The sequence below is a fragment of the Narcine bancroftii genome, chromosome 4, assembly GCF_036971445.1.
Source record: "Narcine bancroftii isolate sNarBan1 chromosome 4, sNarBan1.hap1, whole genome shotgun sequence".
NCBI lineage: Eukaryota > Metazoa > Chordata > Chondrichthyes > Torpediniformes > Narcinidae > Narcine > Narcine bancroftii.
The window spans coordinates 211,789,665-211,808,406 of NC_091472.1; the positions used below are offsets into that span (position 1 = coordinate 211,789,665).

The window sequence follows — 18,742 nt, forward strand, 5'->3', positions numbered from 1 at the left end:
TGTCCAAAAGACTTCAATAATGGATTGTTATTTTAAAAAAAAGGCAACAGATGAAAGAGCTTGTTGGAGCCACATTCTGTCTGGAAGAGAATTTGCTGTTCTAAGAGGATCATGTGGTTTTACAAGCAGAGAGAGTCAAGCAGGTTTTTTTTTGAGAGAGAGAGAGAGAGAGAGAGAGAAAGAGAGAGAGAGAGAGAGAGAGAGAGAGGGGGGAGAGGGGGGAGAGGACTTCTACAGTGTTACAGGCAGCAAGAGCAGCTGGGATTGGAACAGGACAAGCTAGTAAGCTTGTGGAAAGCCTCATTTGGAAGATAGCCTGGGAATTCTGTGGTAGCCTGAAAGAAAGAGGTTATAATCTGGAGAACCCTGAAGGTGCAAGTTTCATCAGCAAGACACTGGAGTGACTGATTAAAAAGGCATCAGTTGAGGATGTCCTGGATCAACAAATCTCTCTCTGAAAACTAACAAGAATCTTCCTGAGTGGTAACCATTTACCTTTCAAGCACCAAAGCCTGGTGAACGTTATAAATATTAAATTCTGTGCACAGTATAAGAATTGCCTGCAACCAGTGAACTGGGAGGAATGAGAAGTGAGATTGGACTGTAAATCAAAGAACTTTTCTGAACTTAAACATTACATACACGTGTGCTTAGAATTAGAAGAGGGTTAAGTTAGGTTAAATAAGTAAATAGTGACAAGTTAAAGTTTGATTTTATTTTCATATTTAAAGATAATTGAAAGCAGCTTTTGTTTAAGTAACAATTTGTCTTGGTGAATATCTATTGCTGCTGGGTTTTTGGGTCCTCTGGGCTCGTAACAATGGTTTGAAACACACTTACTTCGAACAAATGCGATGGAGAAACTCAGCAGGTCATCCAGCATCTGAAGGAAGGGGTAGACAATGTTACGGGCCTGGGCCCTTCATGGGGATGCTTTACTTCCGATGGACGATGCGTGATCTGCCAAGCTTCTCCAGCATGATTGTGTTGCCTTCGACCCTCCAGCGTCCGCAGATTCTTCCTGCTCAACTGACAAATTGGCAGCCCATTCATCACCTTCCCTGGTCATTACTCGATTATGATGCAGCAACAGCAACGTAAATCAGGGTGGGAGAAGGCATCCTGGTCATGTCGGGGGACTCGTGTCTGGAGCTCAGGTCACCAATGTATTGAACAGAGGTCCAGGAGGCTGCGGGAGTGCTGGAGAGGAACCCATGGAGACTTGGATACTCTGAAGAGACTCTGCTTCTCTTTCTCGCTTACTGTGAGGAGCGCCGGGCAACACTACTGTTCTGCCTTACAGCGGCTGAAGGCAATTTTGTGCAATATTTCATACTCTGCACTATTACACGGCAATGAAGAATCTTGAGTCTTTGGCTTTTTAGAAATGTATGCATCTGTACTTCAGAGGTTCTCAACCTTTTTCTTCCCACTCACATCCCATGTTAAGTAATCCCTATGCCATAACAGTTCTGTGATTAGTAAGGGATTGCTTAAGGTGGGATGTGAGTGGGAAGGGAAGGTTGAGAATCACTGCTCTAGACCCAATTGTTACTGAAATATTCGGCTTGAGAAAAATGGTCATTGGCTCATTTCCTTTGGAGTTCTAAAACCCTGCACATAATGAGTCAATGAGGGACGATTAAAACAGTGGTTTTCAAACTTTTTCTTTCTACCCACATCCCACCTTAAGCAATCCCTTACTAATCACAGAGCACCGATGGCAGAGGGGTTACTTAAAGTGGGATATGATTAGAAAGAAAAAGGTTGAGAACCACTGGTCTGCATGTTTTAATTGGATTTTTTGAACTGTGAGCTGACATTATAACTGGGCACCAAAGTGCTCTGGGTAAGGTTGCTATATTTTGGAAAAAGAATTGTACTTATTTCTTAAATTATACGTTATTTGCTCCATGGGCGCACAGTTGTGCATCTCCGTGGACCATCAAGTGATGAGCCGGGTGGGGGGGGGGGTGGGGAGTCACACCTCCAGGTTATCATGATGGTTTTTTTTGCTACTGACAGGGCGATTTCGCCAAACCTAATGTGGGATTTAGTTAATTTTCTGCCTACGTCTGCAGCAGGCTAAGAAGAAGACTTCTTCATTATGTCTGAAACCAAATTCAAAGATGGGCAGCACAGCAACACAGTCGCAAGAGTCACGGCCTCAGAGCGCCGAGGACTGGGGTCCATCTCTCTCTCTCTCTCTCTCTCTCTCTCCCCCACTCCCCCCCTCCCCCCCTCTCCCTCTTTTTAATATATTTTTACTGGCATTTAATATATAAATGATACAACTATACAAATAAAATTATAGGAAAAACATTACAAAAGGACATTGGCAATCGTGCAGTAAAATATTACATCAAAGGGGGAAAAAACATCCCTAACCCAAGAGAGAAGGAAAAATAAAGTTAAAAGTTATTTTCGAATGAATTAAAACTTTTTTTTAAATAAAGGAAAAGGTTTACAATAGTCTTTCCTTGCGTAATCAAAAGATGCATTAATCAACTGTTGAGCAAAGCCATTATCTGTTATATTATCCAGTTTTAAGAAAGAATAAAAGATTAAAAAAAGGGAAACCTAAACTAATAAGGAAAAAAAAAGACCACCCCCCCCCTACACCCGCCATAGCTCAAAAGCCCCGACCAGTGAGCGAGGTTCAGAAATGAGACGTGAAAATCAAGGGACATCAGCAGTGCTTTGAGTACCCCAACTCTTTATATTGGTGGTAATAATCTTTAAATGAGCCCCACACTTTTGGGAAGTTAATGTATGAATCCTTAATAGGCCATCTAAATTTTTCCTAAACTTAAATAAGAGACGATAACATTTAGCCTGTGTGTGTGAGAGAGAGAGGGCGAACGCGAGAGAGAGAGGGCGAACGCGAGAGAGAGAGGGCGAACGCGAGAGAGAGAGGGCGAACGCGAGAGAGAGAGGGCGAACGCGAGAGAGAGAGGGCGAACGCGAGAGAGAGAGGGCGAACGCGAGAGAGAGAGGGCGAACGCGAGAGAGAGAGGGCGAACGCGAGAGAGAGAGGGCGAACGCGAGAGAGAGAGGGCGAACGCGAGAGAGAGAGGGCGAACGCGAGAGAGAGAGGGCGAACGCGAGAGAGAGAGGGCGAACGCGAGAGAGAGAGGGCGAACGCGAGAGAGAGAGGGCGAACGCGAGAGAGAGAGGGCGAACGCGAGAGAGAGAGGGCGAACGCGAGAGAGAGAGGGCGAACGCGAGAGAGAGAGGGCGAACGCGAGAGAGAGAGGGCGAACGCGAGAGAGAGAGGGCGAACGCGAGAGAGAGAGGGCGAACGCGAGAGAGAGAGGGCGAACGCGAGAGAGAGAGGGCGAACGCGAGAGAGAGAGGGCGAACGCGAGAGAGAGAGGGCGAACGCGAGAGAGAGAGGGCGAACGCGAGAGAGAGAGGGCGAACGCGAGAGAGAGAGGGCGAACGCGAGAGAGAGAGGGCGAACGCGAGAGAGAGAGGGCGAACGCGAGAGAGAGAGGGCGAACGCGAGAGAGAGAGGGCGAACGCGAGAGAGAGAGGGCGAACGCGAGAGAGAGAGGGCGAACGCGAGGGAGAGGGCGAACGCGAGGGAGAGGGCGAACGCGAGGGAGAGGGCGAACGCGAGGGAGAGGGCGAACGCGAGGGAGAGGGCGAACGCGAGGGAGAGGGCGAACGCGAGGGAGAGGGCGAACGCGAGGGAGAGGGCGAACGCGAGGGAGAGGGCGAACGCGAGGGAGAGGGCGAACGCGAGGGAGAGGGCGAACGCGAGGGAGAGGGCGAACGCGAGGGAGAGGGCGAACGCGAGGGAGAGGGCGAACGCGAGGGAGAGGGCGAACGCGAGGGAGAGGGCGAACGCGAGGGAGAGGGCGAACGCGAGGGAGAGGGCGAACGCGAGGGAGAGGGCGAACGCGAGGGAGAGGGCGAACGCGAGGGAGAGGGCGAACGCGAGGGAGAGGGCGAACGCGAGGGAGAGGGCGAACGCGAGGGAGAGGGCGAACGCGAGGGAGAGGGCGAACGCGAGGGAGAGGGCGAACGCGAGGGAGAGGGCGAACGCGAGGGAGAGGGCGAACGCGAGGGAGAGGGCGAACGCGAGGGAGAGGGCGAACGCGAGGGAGAGGGCGAACGCGAGGGAGAGGGCGAACGCGAGGGAGAGGGCGAACGCGAGGGAGAGGGCGAACGCGAGGGAGAGGGCGAACGCGAGGGAGAGGGCGAACGCGAGGGAGAGGGCGAACGCGAGGGAGAGGGCGAACGCGAGGGAGAGGGCGAACGCGAGGGAGAGGGCGAACGCGAGGGAGAGGGCGAACGCGAGGGAGAGGGCGAACGCGAGGGAGAGGGCGAACGCGAGAGAGAGGGCGAACGCGAGAGAGAGGGCGAACGCGAGAGAGAGGGCGAACGCGAGAGAGAGGGCGAACGCGAGAGAGAGGGCGAACGCGAGAGAGAGGGCGAACGCGAGAGAGAGGGCGAACGCGAGAGAGAGGGCGAACGCGAGAGAGAGGGCGAACGCGAGAGAGAGGGCGAACGCGAGAGAGAGGGCGAACGCGAGAGAGAGGGCGAACGCGAGAGAGAGGGCGAACGCGAGAGAGAGGGCGAACGCGAGAGAGAGGGCGAACGCGAGAGAGAGGGCGAACGCGAGAGAGAGGGCGAACGCGAGAGAGAGGGCGAACGCGAGAGAGAGGGCGAACGCGAGAGAGAGGGCGAACGCGAGAGAGAGGGCGAACGCGAGAGAGAGGGCGAACGCGAGAGAGAGGGCGAACGCGAGAGAGAGGGCGAACGCGAGAGAGAGGGCGAACGCGAGAGAGAGGGCGAACGCGAGAGAGAGGGCGAACGCGAGAGAGAGGGCGAACGCGAGAGAGAGGGCGAACGCGAGAGAGAGGGCGAACGCGAGAGAGAGGGCGAACGCGAGAGAGAGGGCGAACGCGAGAGAGAGGGCGAACGCGAGAGAGAGGGCGAACGCGAGAGAGAGGGCGAACGCGAGAGAGAGGGCGAACGCGAGAGAGAGGGCGAACGCGAGAGAGAGGGCGAACGCGAGAGAGAGGGCGAACGCGAGAGAGAGGGCGAACGCGAGAGAGAGGGCGAACGCGAGAGAGAGGGCGAACGCGAGAGAGAGGGCGAACGCGAGAGAGAGGGCGAACGCGAGAGAGAGGGCGAACGCGAGAGAGAGGGCGAACGCGAGAGAGAGGGCGAACGCGAGAGAGAGGGCGAACGCGAGAGAGAGGGCGAACGCGAGAGAGAGGGCGAACGCGAGAGAGAGGGCGAACGCGAGAGAGAGGGCGAACGCGAGAGAGAGGGCGAACGCGAGAGAGAGGGCGAACGCGAGAGAGAGGGCGAACGCGAGAGAGAGGGCGAACGCGAGAGAGAGGGCGAACGCGAGAGAGAGGGCGAACGCGAGAGAGAGGGCGAACGCGAGAGAGAGGGCGAACGCGAGAGAGAGAGGGCGAACGCGAGAGAGAGAGGGCGAACGCGAGAGAGAGAGGGCGAACGCGAGAGAGAGAGGGCGAACGCGAGAGAGAGAGGGCGAACGCGAGAGAGAGAGGGCGAACGCGAGAGAGAGAGGGCGAACGCGAGAGAGAGAGGGCGAACGCGAGAGAGAGAGGGCGAACGCGAGAGAGAGAGGGCGAACGCGAGAGAGAGAGGGCGAACGCGAGAGAGAGAGGGCGAACGCGAGAGAGAGAGGGCGAACGCGAGAGAGAGAGGGCGAACGCGAGAGAGAGAGGGCGAACGCGAGAGAGAGAGGGCGAACGCGAGAGAGAGAGGGCGAACGCGAGAGAGAGAGGGCGAACGCGAGAGAGAGAGGGCGAACGCGAGAGAGAGAGGGCGAACGCGAGAGAGAGAGGGCGAACGCGAGAGAGAGAGGGCGAACGCGAGAGAGAGAGGGCGAACGCGAGAGAGAGAGGGCGAACGCGAGAGAGAGAGGGCGAACGCGAGAGAGAGAGGGCGAACGCGAGAGAGAGAGGGCGAACGCGAGAGAGAGAGGGCGAACGCGAGAGAGAGAGGGCGAACGCGAGAGAGAGAGGGCGAACGCGAGAGAGAGAGGGCGAACGCGAGAGAGAGAGGGCGAACGCGAGAGAGAGAGGGCGAACGCGAGAGAGAGAGGGCGAACGCGAGAGAGAGAGGGCGAACGCGAGAGAGAGAGGGCGAACGCGAGAGAGAGAGGGCGAACGCGAGAGAGAGAGGGCGAACGCGAGAGAGAGAGGGCGAACGCGAGAGAGAGAGGGCGAACGCGAGAGAGAGAGGGCGAACGCGAGAGAGAGAGGGCGAACGCGAGAGAGAGAGGGCGAACGCGAGAGAGAGAGGGCGAACGCGAGAGAGAGAGGGCGAACGCGAGAGAGAGAGGGCGAACGCGAGAGAGAGGGCGAACGCGAGAGAGAGGGCGAACGCGAGAGAGAGGGCGAACGCGAGAGAGAGGGCGAACGCGAGAGAGAGGGCGAACGCGAGAGAGAGGGCGAACGCGAGAGAGAGGGCGAACGCGAGAGAGAGGGCGAACGCGAGAGAGAGGGCGAACGCGAGAGAGAGGGCGAACGCGAGAGAGAGGGCGAACGCGAGAGAGAGGGCGAACGCGAGAGAGAGGGCGAACGCGAGAGAGAGGGCGAACGCGAGAGAGAGGGCGAACGCGAGAGAGAGGGCGAACGCGAGAGAGAGGGCGAACGCGAGAGAGAGGGCGAACGCGAGAGAGAGGGCGAACGCGAGAGAGAGGGCGAACGCGAGAGAGAGGGCGAACGCGAGAGAGAGGGCGAACGCGAGAGAGAGGGCGAACGCGAGAGAGAGGGCGAACGCGAGAGAGAGGGCGAACGCGAGAGAGAGGGCGAACGCGAGAGAGAGGGCGAACGCGAGAGAGAGGGCGAACGCGAGAGAGAGGGCGAACGCGAGAGAGAGGGCGAACGCGAGAGAGAGGGCGAACGCGAGAGAGAGGGCGAACGCGAGAGAGAGGGCGAACGCGAGAGAGAGGGCGAACGCGAGAGAGAGGGCGAACGCGAGAGAGAGGGCGAACGCGAGAGAGAGGGCGAACGCGAGAGAGAGGGCGAACGCGAGAGAGAGGGCGAACGCGAGAGAGAGGGCGAACGCGAGAGAGAGGGCGAACGCGAGAGAGAGGGCGAACGCGAGAGAGAGGGCGAACGCGAGAGAGAGGGCGAACGCGAGAGAGAGGGCGAACGCGAGAGAGAGGGCGAACGCGAGAGAGAGGGCGAACGCGAGAGAGAGGGCGAACGCGAGAGAGAGGGCGAACGCGAGAGAGAGGGCGAACGCGAGAGAGAGGGCGAACGCGAGAGAGAGGGCGAACGCGAGAGAGAGGGCGAACGCGAGAGAGAGGGCGAACGCGAGAGAGAGGGCGAACGCGAGAGAGAGGGCGAACGCGAGAGAGAGGGCGAACGCGAGAGAGAGGGCGAACGCGAGAGAGAGGGCGAACGCGAGAGAGAGGGCGAACGCGAGAGAGAGGGCGAACGCGAGAGAGAGGGCGAACGCGAGAGAGAGGGCGAACGCGAGAGAGAGGGCGAACGCGAGAGAGAGGGCGAACGCGAGAGAGAGGGCGAACGCGAGAGAGAGGGCGAACGCGAGAGAGAGGGCGAACGCGAGAGAGAGGGCGAACGCGAGAGAGAGGGCGAACGCGAGAGAGAGGGCGAACGCGAGAGAGAGGGCGAACGCGAGAGAGAGGGCGAACGCGAGAGAGAGGGCGAACGCGAGAGAGAGGGCGAACGCGAGAGAGAGGGCGAACGCGAGAGAGAGGGCGAACGCGAGAGAGAGGGCGAACGCGAGAGAGAGGGCGAACGCGAGAGAGAGGGCGAACGCGAGAGAGAGGGCGAACGCGAGAGAGAGGGCGAACGCGAGAGAGAGGGCGAACGCGAGAGAGAGGGCGAACGCGAGAGAGAGGGCGAACGCGAGAGAGAGGGCGAACGCGAGAGAGAGGGCGAACGCGAGAGAGAGGGCGAACGCGAGAGAGAGGGCGAACGCGAGAGAGAGGGCGAACGCGAGAGAGAGGGCGAACGCGAGAGAGAGGGCGAACGCGAGAGAGAGGGCGAACGCGAGAGAGAGGGCGAACGCGAGAGAGAGGGCGAACGCGAGAGAGAGGGCGAACGCGAGAGAGAGGGCGAACGCGAGAGAGAGGGCGAACGCGAGAGAGAGGGCGAACGCGAGAGAGAGGGCGAACGCGAGAGAGAGGGCGAACGCGAGAGAGAGGGCGAACGCGAGAGAGAGGGCGAACGCGAGAGAGAGGGCGAACGCGAGAGAGAGGGCGAACGCGAGAGAGAGGGCGAACGCGAGAGAGAGGGCGAACGCGAGAGAGAGGGCGAACGCGAGAGAGAGGGCGAACGCGAGAGAGAGGGCGAACGCGAGAGAGAGGGCGAACGCGAGAGAGAGGGCGAACGCGAGAGAGAGGGCGAACGCGAGAGAGAGGGCGAACGCGAGAGAGAGGGCGAACGCGAGAGAGAGGGCGAACGCGAGAGAGAGGGCGAACGCGAGAGAGAGGGCGAACGCGAGAGAGAGGGCGAACGCGAGAGAGAGGGCGAACGCGAGAGAGAGGGCGAACGCGAGAGAGAGGGCGAACGCGAGAGAGAGGGCGAACGCGAGAGAGAGGGCGAACGCGAGAGAGAGGGCGAACGCGAGAGAGAGGGCGAACGCGAGAGAGAGGGCGAACGCGAGAGAGAGGGCGAACGCGAGAGAGAGGGCGAACGCGAGAGAGAGGGCGAACGCGAGAGAGAGGGCGAACGCGAGAGAGAGGGCGAACGCGAGAGAGAGGGCGAACGCGAGAGAGAGGGCGAACGCGAGAGAGAGGGCGAACGCGAGAGAGAGGGCGAACGCGAGAGAGAGGGCGAACGCGAGAGAGAGGGCGAACGCGAGAGAGAGGGCGAACGCGAGAGAGAGGGCGAACGCGAGAGAGAGGGCGAACGCGAGAGAGAGGGCGAACGCGAGAGAGAGGGCGAACGCGAGAGAGAGGGCGAACGCGAGAGAGAGGGCGAACGCGAGAGAGAGGGCGAACGCGAGAGAGAGGGCGAACGCGAGAGAGAGGGCGAACGCGAGAGAGAGGGCGAACGCGAGAGAATTCGTGTGAAAGAGGGCATAAAAGCGCGCACGAGAGAGAGCGTGAAGGAGGAGAACTGCCTTCCCATTTAGTCTGTGCAGTATTCAACACTCCCTTGGGTGTTCTTGAGTCCTCCTAAAGGTGAGCACATTAGTCAGCCCCAACTCTCGGCAATAATGGTGGAATCTGGAAAGGAAATCAGCCAAGGAGGCAGGGAAAATAAGATGGGACTGAAGTGCTTAATGGTCCCCATGCGCTTGGAGGGTCGAAGTGCCTGTCTCAGTGTGGACTCTGTGACTTTGTCCGTCATCTGCTACAATCACTGACGTAACAAGGAAGCTCTTTTAGCCTGAGGCAGTTGGCTAAATCGTGAGCAAAACTGAAATTATGCCACCAAGCATTGAATTAGATGTTTAATAAAGTGGCTCCTGTTATGATAAGACCATTTGAGAGCACTTACTGCTAATATCTGGCATCATTTTCCAGACACACTGAATCTCTGTCCTTGAATCGAAGTTATTCACATTTCAAAACAGGCACTTTTGCAGGCCTGGGTTTGAAGCTGCAAAAATTTAGACGCAGGTCGGAGGCAGGATTTTTTTTGCACCAACCTTGGTGGCCCATTTGCTAACCATGAACCTGAATTACATCGTGAGGGTGCATCGGCAGGATTCGGTCTCGGAGGCGCTCTGAAAGGAAGGAAGCCACCAAATCAGCCGGGAGCACCATGCGAGAACGCTGCTGCTGATCTCACCAAGTCGCTGGATGGGGCTACGTGCAGCCACCGTGGTGGGGCTCCAGCTCAGGAAAGGCTGGCGCCAAGTGGGCCTCCCCCTTGGGCTGCAACCTTAAGTAATCCCTATGCGATCGGTGCTCTGTGATTAGTCAGGAATTGCTTAAAGTGGGATATGAGTGGGAAGAGAAGGTTGAGAATCACTGCTCTCAATCCAAATGCTACTGAAATATTTTGCTCGAGAAAAATTTTCATTGACCCATTTCCTTTAAAATTCTGAAACCATGCACAGAACGAGTCAATGAGGATTGATTAAAACAGTGGCTTTCAAACTTTTTCTTCCCACCTACATCCCACCTTAGGATGTTGTCTGGACTCCAGGCACATGGTTGCAGGGAAAGGTTAAACAGGTTAGGGCTTTTTTCCCTGGAGTGAAGAATAAGGGGAGATTTGATAGAGGTATTTAAAATTCTGAAGGGGATAGACAGAGTAAATGTAGATAGGCATTTTTCCACTGAGGGTAGGTGAGATACAAACCAGAGGACATGGGTTAAGAGTGAAAGGGGAAAAGTTTAAGGGATGTCATTGGGGGAACATTTTTTGAAAATTTTATTTTTCATTTTCCCCATCAATAAACAAGGAAATAACATCACAAACTGCTACAAAATACACAGATATCCCTCCGCAATCTACATACACATGGTGTTTCACCCCCTTAAAAAGAAAACAGAGAGAAAAGAAAGAGGCTGGTTGGGGTGTCGGGGCTTCTGACGAGTGACCAGGGAGGCCCCCCTCCACCTTATGTAATTTCTTTTGATAATCCAGCTATTGGTGATTTTGGTTGGGGTGCAGGTATAGCTATGCTCCCGTCAGATTTAACTGCCATATTTTAACAAAGGTGCTGTGTCAGTAATTGAGGGAACTTCTTCACACAGTGGTGGGAGTGTGGAAAGAGCTGCCAGCTGAGGTAGTGATGAGGGCTCAATTTTCACATTTAAGAAGAATTTGGACAGGTAAATGGATGGGAGGGGTGTTGGGGGCAGGCAGAATAATAGTTTGGCACAGAAAGAAGGGCCCCATTTTAAATTTAGACATACAGCACAGTAACAGGCCATTTTGGCCCATGAGTCGACGCCACCCAATTAACCTACAAGCCCCGGTACGTTTTGATCAGTGGGAGGAAACTGGAGCCCTCGGGGAAAACCCACACAGACACAGGAGAATGTACAAACTCCTCTCAGACAGCACGGGATTTGAACCCCGGTCCCAATCGCTGGTGCCGTAAAGGCGTGGTGCCGTAAAGGCGTGGCACTAACCACTACACCAACCTTGACGCCCTGGCTGTAATGTTCTATGTTGTTCAAGGCTATGATTAATTTTATATACAAGCTCATTTTAATCCAAAGATATCATCAGTTGACTACCTTCCATTAAAATCATTACTGGTCACACAACTTTCCTCTGAAACAGGTGGGCAATTTTTAGATTCCTTAGCCCACCCACCCCCCCCCCCAAAAAATATTATACCCAACTTCACAAGTATTGTCACCATGGGGGTGACATTACAAGGAAGCCCACCTAAAGTCAGGCCGTTTATCGAGACCCAGAGTGTGCTGTTCACTCACAGGGACTTGTCAGGCAAGACCACTCAGCAAAGCAGGCCATAACAGTGGGGAGGGTATCCATATTTGGTCTCTGCAGCAATGAAGGAGCACATCTTCATCAGGAGGGTAGACAACTTGACGGAGAGTCTGCGGGTGCTGGGATTCCTGTGCTCTGGCCTCCCCAGTAGCAGCGGCATCTGGGAGAATATCTGCAAGCCATTTGGAGGGCTCCTTCCCCTGTCCAAAGACACTGGCTTCAGGTGCCTGGTCATTTTTTTTTTGCCAAATTGCCCACAGGCCCACCACACCTTTCACCCCCTCCACTCACTCCACCAGACAGAACTCACTGGATCCCTTGAAAGGCCTCCAGCTTGGAGGGTGCTGACTGAAGATGAGGTGTTTTTTCTCCAATATGTGGATGGTCTCAGTCTGGCAGCCTTCCTTTCCCAGGTCTCCTTCCCCATCTCCATCTCTCTCTCTCTCTTTTCCCTGTCTCCTTTCCCCCATCTCCATCCATCTCCCTCTTCCCTTTTCCCTGTCCCTTTTCCCCCATCTCTGTGTCTTTCTCTTCCCTTTTCCCTGTCCCCTTTCCTCCATCTGTCTCTCACTCTTCTCTTTTCCCTATCTTCATCTCTCTTGTCTCCTTTCCCCATCTCTCCACTTTTCCCTGTCTCCTTTCCTCATCTCCGTCTATCTCTCTCTTCCCTTCTCCTTTCCCCATCTGTCTTTCTCTCTCTTCCCTTTTCCCTCTGTCTCCCTTCACAGAGCCGATATTAATTGTCTCCTTTCCTCTTATCATACCCAATTAACACCTTTTGTTGGTCTGGATGCCTCCCCGGCCAGTCTTCAGTCTTTATTCTGACACCTCCTGCTTTCTGTCTATTCCTTGAAGGCTGCAGCATTGTTGGCATAGCAGTTAATGTAACGCCTTTACAGTGGCAGCTACCTGGACTGAAATTCGAATCCCGCACTCTCTGCGAGGAGTTTGTATGTTCTCATTGTGTGTCTGTGTGGGTTTACCCTGGGGGCTTCAGTTTCCTCCTATCGTTCAAAACGTACCAGTGTAGGTTAATTGGGTGTAAAAGTTGAGCGGCACAGACCTATGGACCAAAATGGCCTGTTACCGTGCTGTATGTCTAAATTTAAGGGCTCAGGCCCAAAATGTCAGTGATATATCTTTGCCTCCTATGGTCACTGGCTGAGTTCCTCCAGCATTTCTGTGTTTTTCAGTGAGTGGTCCATGCTCCATTCAGGGTCTTCACTTCAAGGACATCAAGGCTCATCACAGGGTGGGAAGATCTATTCTGACAGCAGTGGGGACAGAGGACTTTGATTCCGAGCAGGGACTGGAGGAATAAGGAATGATTAGAAAACAGTTGAAGGAGGGATTCCAGAAACATTGAAGTTCATGGAGAACTTTAATGAATGGAGAGAGAGTTTCTGTAGGCAGGTGCGTTAGTGGTTAATGAATAGAGGTAGCTGATGGAAAAGAAAAAGAGAAGCAGGTTTAGAATCTACTCCAAATGAAGATCTGGGTTGTCCTGCTGAAAGGAAACTAAGTGCACAATGTTCCATCGATGTAGGGTGAAGGATTCTCTGATCAATACTTCCTGGGAATATCATCCTTCAACAGAACAGCTCAACTGGAAAATAGACCCCATCCACAATTAACGTGTTGAATTTCCAAGCAAATGTACAAATAATGAGTAGATTTGCCTCACTGTATGGCATGGCTAGAGCAATGCCAACCACCCAGGTTTGAATCTGGTGCTGTCTGCATGTTCACCCCGTGTCTGCGTGGGGTTTCCCTGGGTATTGCAGTTTCCTCCCACCCTTCTGAGCACATGGGGGCTACAGGTTGATTGGGTAGCATGGGCTCATGGGCCAGAAGGGCCTGCTACCATGCTGTGTATTTAAATTCTTTTTAAAAAAAAAACTTTGTCTGCTGGCATGAGGGGCGCTGGGCAAACTGTCCTGCAATAAGTGGTTGGCACAAAGTCCAGAAATTGTGCATATTTGAAATTGGAGGTTTGAAAGGGGTCTCAAAGGGCCCTGTGAGTAGGGCTGGTGGTTGCTGGCATGACTTTCTCAGCGACTGCCAGGGCTCAGAAGTAAATGGTGCATAGCTCTGATGGTTGCTCAACCCCAGTTTTTCCTTTGACCAATTTAACCAGTGGCTCACCGTTTCAATTCTGGATCACACTACCGCACTTTTCCATGGCCTTGTGTACTAACCCACCCTGACCATCACCACCTTATTTTCCATCTGGGCCCCCTCCAGCCAGATGGCAATAACATCAACCTTTCCACTAAATTTACTTGCATTTCCTTTCCCTTCCTCCCTTTTCCTGTCTTCTACCCACCCCCTCTTTGCTGCTGTTCCCTCCCTTCTTCCATCATCCCCTCCTTTTGCCACCCCCCTCACTTTTTAGTCCAGACCCCTGCCAACATTCTCTCATACCTTGATGAAGGGCTCAAGCCTGAAATGTTGGTTCAGTATCTTTCCCTTCACTACATAAAGGACCCTGTTTGACCTGCTGTGCTTCTCCAGCATTTTGCTTCAAACACGGAGTCAACAGCATTTTGTGATTTACTTCTGACCAATTTACCTCTTAACTTAGTAATTATCCTCCCCTCTAATTGCCCTCTAAATTCAATCCATGATAAATATGGAGAGCATACTCCATCCCCCAGCAAAAAAAAAAGTCCTTGGATATGCAATTTGCCCGTTGCAAAGAGTAATTGAGGGCTTGGAGCTGATTAGTAATGGGTTCAGGAAATAGGTTTGACTGCAGGTGCTGATAGAAACAGCTCCTAATAGCTGTCCGACCAAAGAAATGGTGTAATTGCAAATAAGCAGAGGAGAGCAGAGAAAAATGCGATACTCTTTCTGAAAGGACAGTGCAAGCATGAAACAGTGGTTCTCAAACAGTTTCTTCCCACTTTAAGTAATCCCTGTGCCATCGGTGCTCTGTGATTAGTAAGGGATCGCTTAAGGTGGGATGTGAGTGGGAGGGGAAGGTTGAGAATCTCTGCTCTAGACCCAATTTTACTGAAATGTTTGGCTTGAGAAAAAATGTCATTGGCCCATTTCCTTTGGAGTTCTGAAATGCTGCACAGAACAAGTCAATGAGGAATGATTAAACCAGTGGTTTTCAATCTTTCCCTTCACACTCACATCCCACTTTAAGTAATCCCTTATTAATCACAGAGCACTGATGGCATAGGGATTGCTTAAAGTGGGATGTGGGTCAGAAGAAAAAGGTTGAGAACCACTGGCATAGAGTAAAATGAGATTTGAAGAGCATTAGTGGTGGGGCGGGGGGAGGAGGCAGTGGAATGGAAGAGCAAAGGAAAGAACAGTTTTTGGAAGAGGTACATTGAATTGAAGGTGCCACAAATCAGCAAAACTCACATTGAGCATTACTTCCCCACACCGTTCCACCAAGAGACAGTGGCAAGCGTTCCGTCTGATCGCAGCAGTGTGCACTGGTTCAAGTTTGGTGGGGGAGGGGGTTGGGTTTCCGGTGGAGGAAGTCGCAAGTTCGAATCTCACTTGAGAGGCTTGAGCAGGTTTCAGACCAGGAGGTCCCAGAGCAAGAGGGAGAGAGTACTGCATTGATATCAGATGAGTCATTGAACACTGCCCCCACCCCCCAACATTCTCCAACTATCTACCAAGGACTCCGTAGCTTTAATTTGAAAGAGGCATTTACCCCACCACCTCTCCAAAGCAGGTCACGCTTCTGTTAAAAAGGAATCTCAGGGTTGTATGTGATGTCACACATGTACTCTGACAATAAACCTAAAATCTGGCTGCCAGAACTACTACAACTTTCAAAAGCTACGTCATTACCCTCCCACGCCAGTAATCACGGAAAGTTTCACATTATAACAAGTAGGGCCTGGTCTTCCTATCAGTTTACAGCCAGAAGCCCAGACCACGACAGGTACATCAGGCAGAAGGCCTAGCTGATTCCTTCTCTCTCTTCTGCAAGATTTCAATTCACCCAACCTGGAGAGGGTCTGACTCATCCCTGCACCACTCTACCTCCCCAGCCCACTGACCCCACAGAGGGGCATCCACCCTTAACATCTGCTCACCAGGGAATGGTTCAACATAAAAATCCTCCTTTCCCTGGGCCCCTTCACCCACCTCTGTGACCCTCTCCATTACTGCACATCTTCCCTTGCCTCCGGGGGCACCTTGTGGGGGGAGCAGGGGGAGTGCCCCCTGGGGCACCTCGCTGGGGGGGGGATGGGGGAGCCTTGCCCCCCCGGGGCACCTCGCTGGGGGGGGGGGATGGGGGAGCCTTGCCCCCCCGGGGCACCTCGCTGGGGGGGATGGGGGAGCCTTGCCCCCTGGGGTACCTTGGAGGAGGTGGGGTGGCTCCTGCACCTGTGATTAGCACTGCACCGGACCTGCCACAGGTGGCGTGCACCTACTCAACAGGCCAAAGGGACTTGCTTCACTCCCTGACCCCAGAATCTCTTTTTGCCCCGGGCCATCTCTCCCTTTCCTCCTGGCCCTTCCTTCTCCTTAAAGCCAACCTCCTCTCATCTCAGCAAGTGGCACAGTCCGCCATTCAACAGGTTAAGCTCAACGCCTGGTTGGTGTGGGTTTTTTAAAAATCAAAAATTGCAGTTGCAACCTTCAGCTGGCATTGGAATGAACAATATCCCCACCACAGTCAGAGCCAGGGTCGGGTTAACCCGAGTGGCAGGCAACAGCAAGGATGTTGATTAAAACCACTCTCGTTGCAACACGAAACACTCTGGATAACTGAGAGGATTGAGCAGGAAATGCAATTCAGCACATAATCCATTTCTTTTTTCTTCGCTTGGTGTGTTTGCGCCCCTTTCCTCCCCTCTCTCACCTGGTCATCTCTTTGCTGGTTCCTGGCTTTGGTGTCCAGGATGTGATAAGTGCTCTCGCTGTCATCGTGAACGTAATAGATCAAGCGTAAAGGCCACGTTATCTCTTGCTGAGCCGCGTCGCCGCTCCGGTTCCGCGCCGCATCAGCACCCGCAGTCCACGAGCCTTCGTCGGCGCCACTCAAATGCAGAACTGTCCACGACACAGATTTTTTTTCAAAATTATAGCCTCCCTCTCCAGCCCACCAACCTCTCCTCCCCTCCCCAGGACTTCGCCTCCACTGCAGAGTCAATGCAGCAGACGCGAACCGCGACCGTGCGTTTCCCGAAATGCAGCCAAAAATTCTTGGTAACCCGCTCAGGAACGAATTCCCCTTCTGTGGGCTGCATCCTTAAAAGGCGCGTCTTGAACTCCCCCTCCCCGAAGCTAAACGATGGGATTGACCTGACGGGGGGTCATGCACACAGAAGACCACCTCCCACCTCCCCCCCCCCCCCCATCACACACACACACACACGGTAGCCGCAACCACCCCCGCCCGCCGAAATCCCCTGACATACCCGTTGCACCAAGCAGCTGGAGGCTCAGCACCGCAAACCAGGAGCACCCGGCGCGAATCATCATTCATATTTGTCTGCTGTTCCTTTGTTCCGGGTGCGAACCTTCCTTCACCCCCCCACCCCCCACCCCCCACCACCAACCACCACCTCCTCCTCTCTCAGGAACGCCTTCCTGGGAACATCTTCGACTGGTGCGGCGGGCAGCACCTGCGCAGCTCGTGGATCCCTCCTCCTCCCGTCCGCTCGCCGCCGCCGCCGTGCGGATTCCGCCAATGCAGCGCGAGCGCCTGTCACTTCTCGCGCTGCTGATTCGTCGTCTTTCGATCCGGGAGGACTGTCTCGCACAGTTTTTTTCGCCCGCGCGAGATCCCCCCCCGCCGGCAATTGCATTCGCATAGCCGCCCCAGGGATTGACTGAGATTCGGATAGGGAGCCCAGCAGACCCAAGGGTTAAAAATCATTGTCTTGGGGTGGGTGGAGAGAGAGAGAGAGAGCAAAACATAAGGTCCTTCCACCCTCTTGAGGGTCCACAGTCCCTTTCCATCATGAAAAAGACCAGCACATCTCCCCCACAGTTCCAATATTCCCCCCCCCCCCATTCTCACTTTCCACCTTCATCCTGAACGGTGGCAGGGTTCTGGCAAAGTCCTTTCCCCTCCCGTCCTAACAGTCTTCAGTGTTGCCCGGGCGAAGGCGGGTAAACACGATCCCTTTATGTTTGAGGCTCTTTTCAACCGGGTCAAATGCTTACGTCTGGGTAGGATGAACCCCCCCCCCCCCCTCATATTCCACTGGATCCCCTCCCACCAGCCTTCGCACCCACCACCACCATCCTGGTAGCGAGCATAGCCGTTGGTTTAGTCCCTGGAGGTTGGGGGGGTGGGGGGGCGGGGGGCGAGACCGGTGGGCCCATTCTATTAGATTATTTCCAGTTTGTTTCCTCCCCAGGGCATCTGGGTCCCACTTTTCTGGGAACTCCACCACCTCTCTCTCTCTCTCTCTCTCTCCCTCGCTCTCTCTGCCGCACCCCCATAATAACCATATTCCTCCTGTTGATCTTTTCTAAGGGATCCATCTTCTCCCGCATCTTTACCCAATCCCTTTCCTACGCCTCCATTTCGCTCTCTCTCTCTTATCCAATCTTTATTCCACTCTCTATTCTCTCTTTCATTTCAGATACCCTTTCTGTCGGGTTTTCTAGCATTTTTGATTGGCCCCTGCCCTGGAACCAGTGTCTTCAAAGTTCTTTTTATCTGGCCAATGGCCTCCAGTATCTCTCTGGTAAAGGACATCAGTCCCTCTGCCCTCTTTATCTGTCTGTCCCCTGCCTGTAATGTCCTTCTTTTGCTCCCTTGTCCTTTCTCTTCTTCCTCCGCCTCACTTTCTGACTCCAGGCCACCCCGCCACGCTATTTTTCCCGCCGAATCCCCACTGGCTGCGCTGCTCCTGCAGTCCTCCAGGCCCAACACCTTGTAAGCCCTCCACCGCCTCGGACTTGACCTCTTCACGCCCGCTGGTTGGAGCAGCTTTACCAGGTAAGTCCTTGTCTTCAATTTAACTTGTTCTTCCAGCCCGTGGGGTCTTTCTCTCCACCACCGACTTGACTGCCCTGTCCTCAGGTTTATCTCTGCATTCTTAGCATGCAACGGTTTCAAATTCCTTGGAATCTTCCCGAGGTGGTCACCTACAATGGTGATGTAGACAGAGAGGAGCACATGAGCTTGGTGACTGTCTGCATCAGCAAGTGCATTGAGGATGTCTCTGTGATCAAATGCTTCACAACCAGGGCTAACCATAAACTATGGTTGGATGCTGAGGTCTGGCCCTTCTCAGAGCTCGTGATGCTGCTTTCAGGACCGGGGATAGGGTGGCATTAAGATCAGCCAGGGCTGAACTCTCCCATGCAATCAGAAAGGCAAAGCAGGGCATGCACAGAAGATCCACAGAGAGCTGTGTGACATG

The 18,742-nt window shown here is 54.4% G+C and overlaps 1 protein-coding gene across 5 annotated transcripts in view; it reads right to left on the reverse strand.

The window, feature by feature from the left end:
* LOC138761530 (disintegrin and metalloproteinase domain-containing protein 23-like) overlaps nucleotides 1–16,877 on the reverse strand; it is a 209,179-nt gene extending 192,302 nt beyond the window's left edge. For all 5 annotated transcript variants that reach the window (XR_011356355.1, XM_069933814.1, XM_069933813.1 and 2 more), the window contains exons 1-2: nucleotides 16,781–16,877; nucleotides 16,222–16,412 (exon numbers count right to left, since the gene is read on the reverse strand). Coding sequence is in view for 4 of the 5 variants with exons in the window: in XM_069933814.1 (XP_069789915.1) it covers nucleotides 16,222–16,412; nucleotides 16,781–16,844 (255 nt within the window). In the remaining variant the exon portion in view is untranslated. The remainder of the gene's footprint in view (nucleotides 1–16,221; nucleotides 16,413–16,780) is intronic.
* Between the last annotated feature and the right edge of the window lie 1,865 nt (nucleotides 16,878–18,742).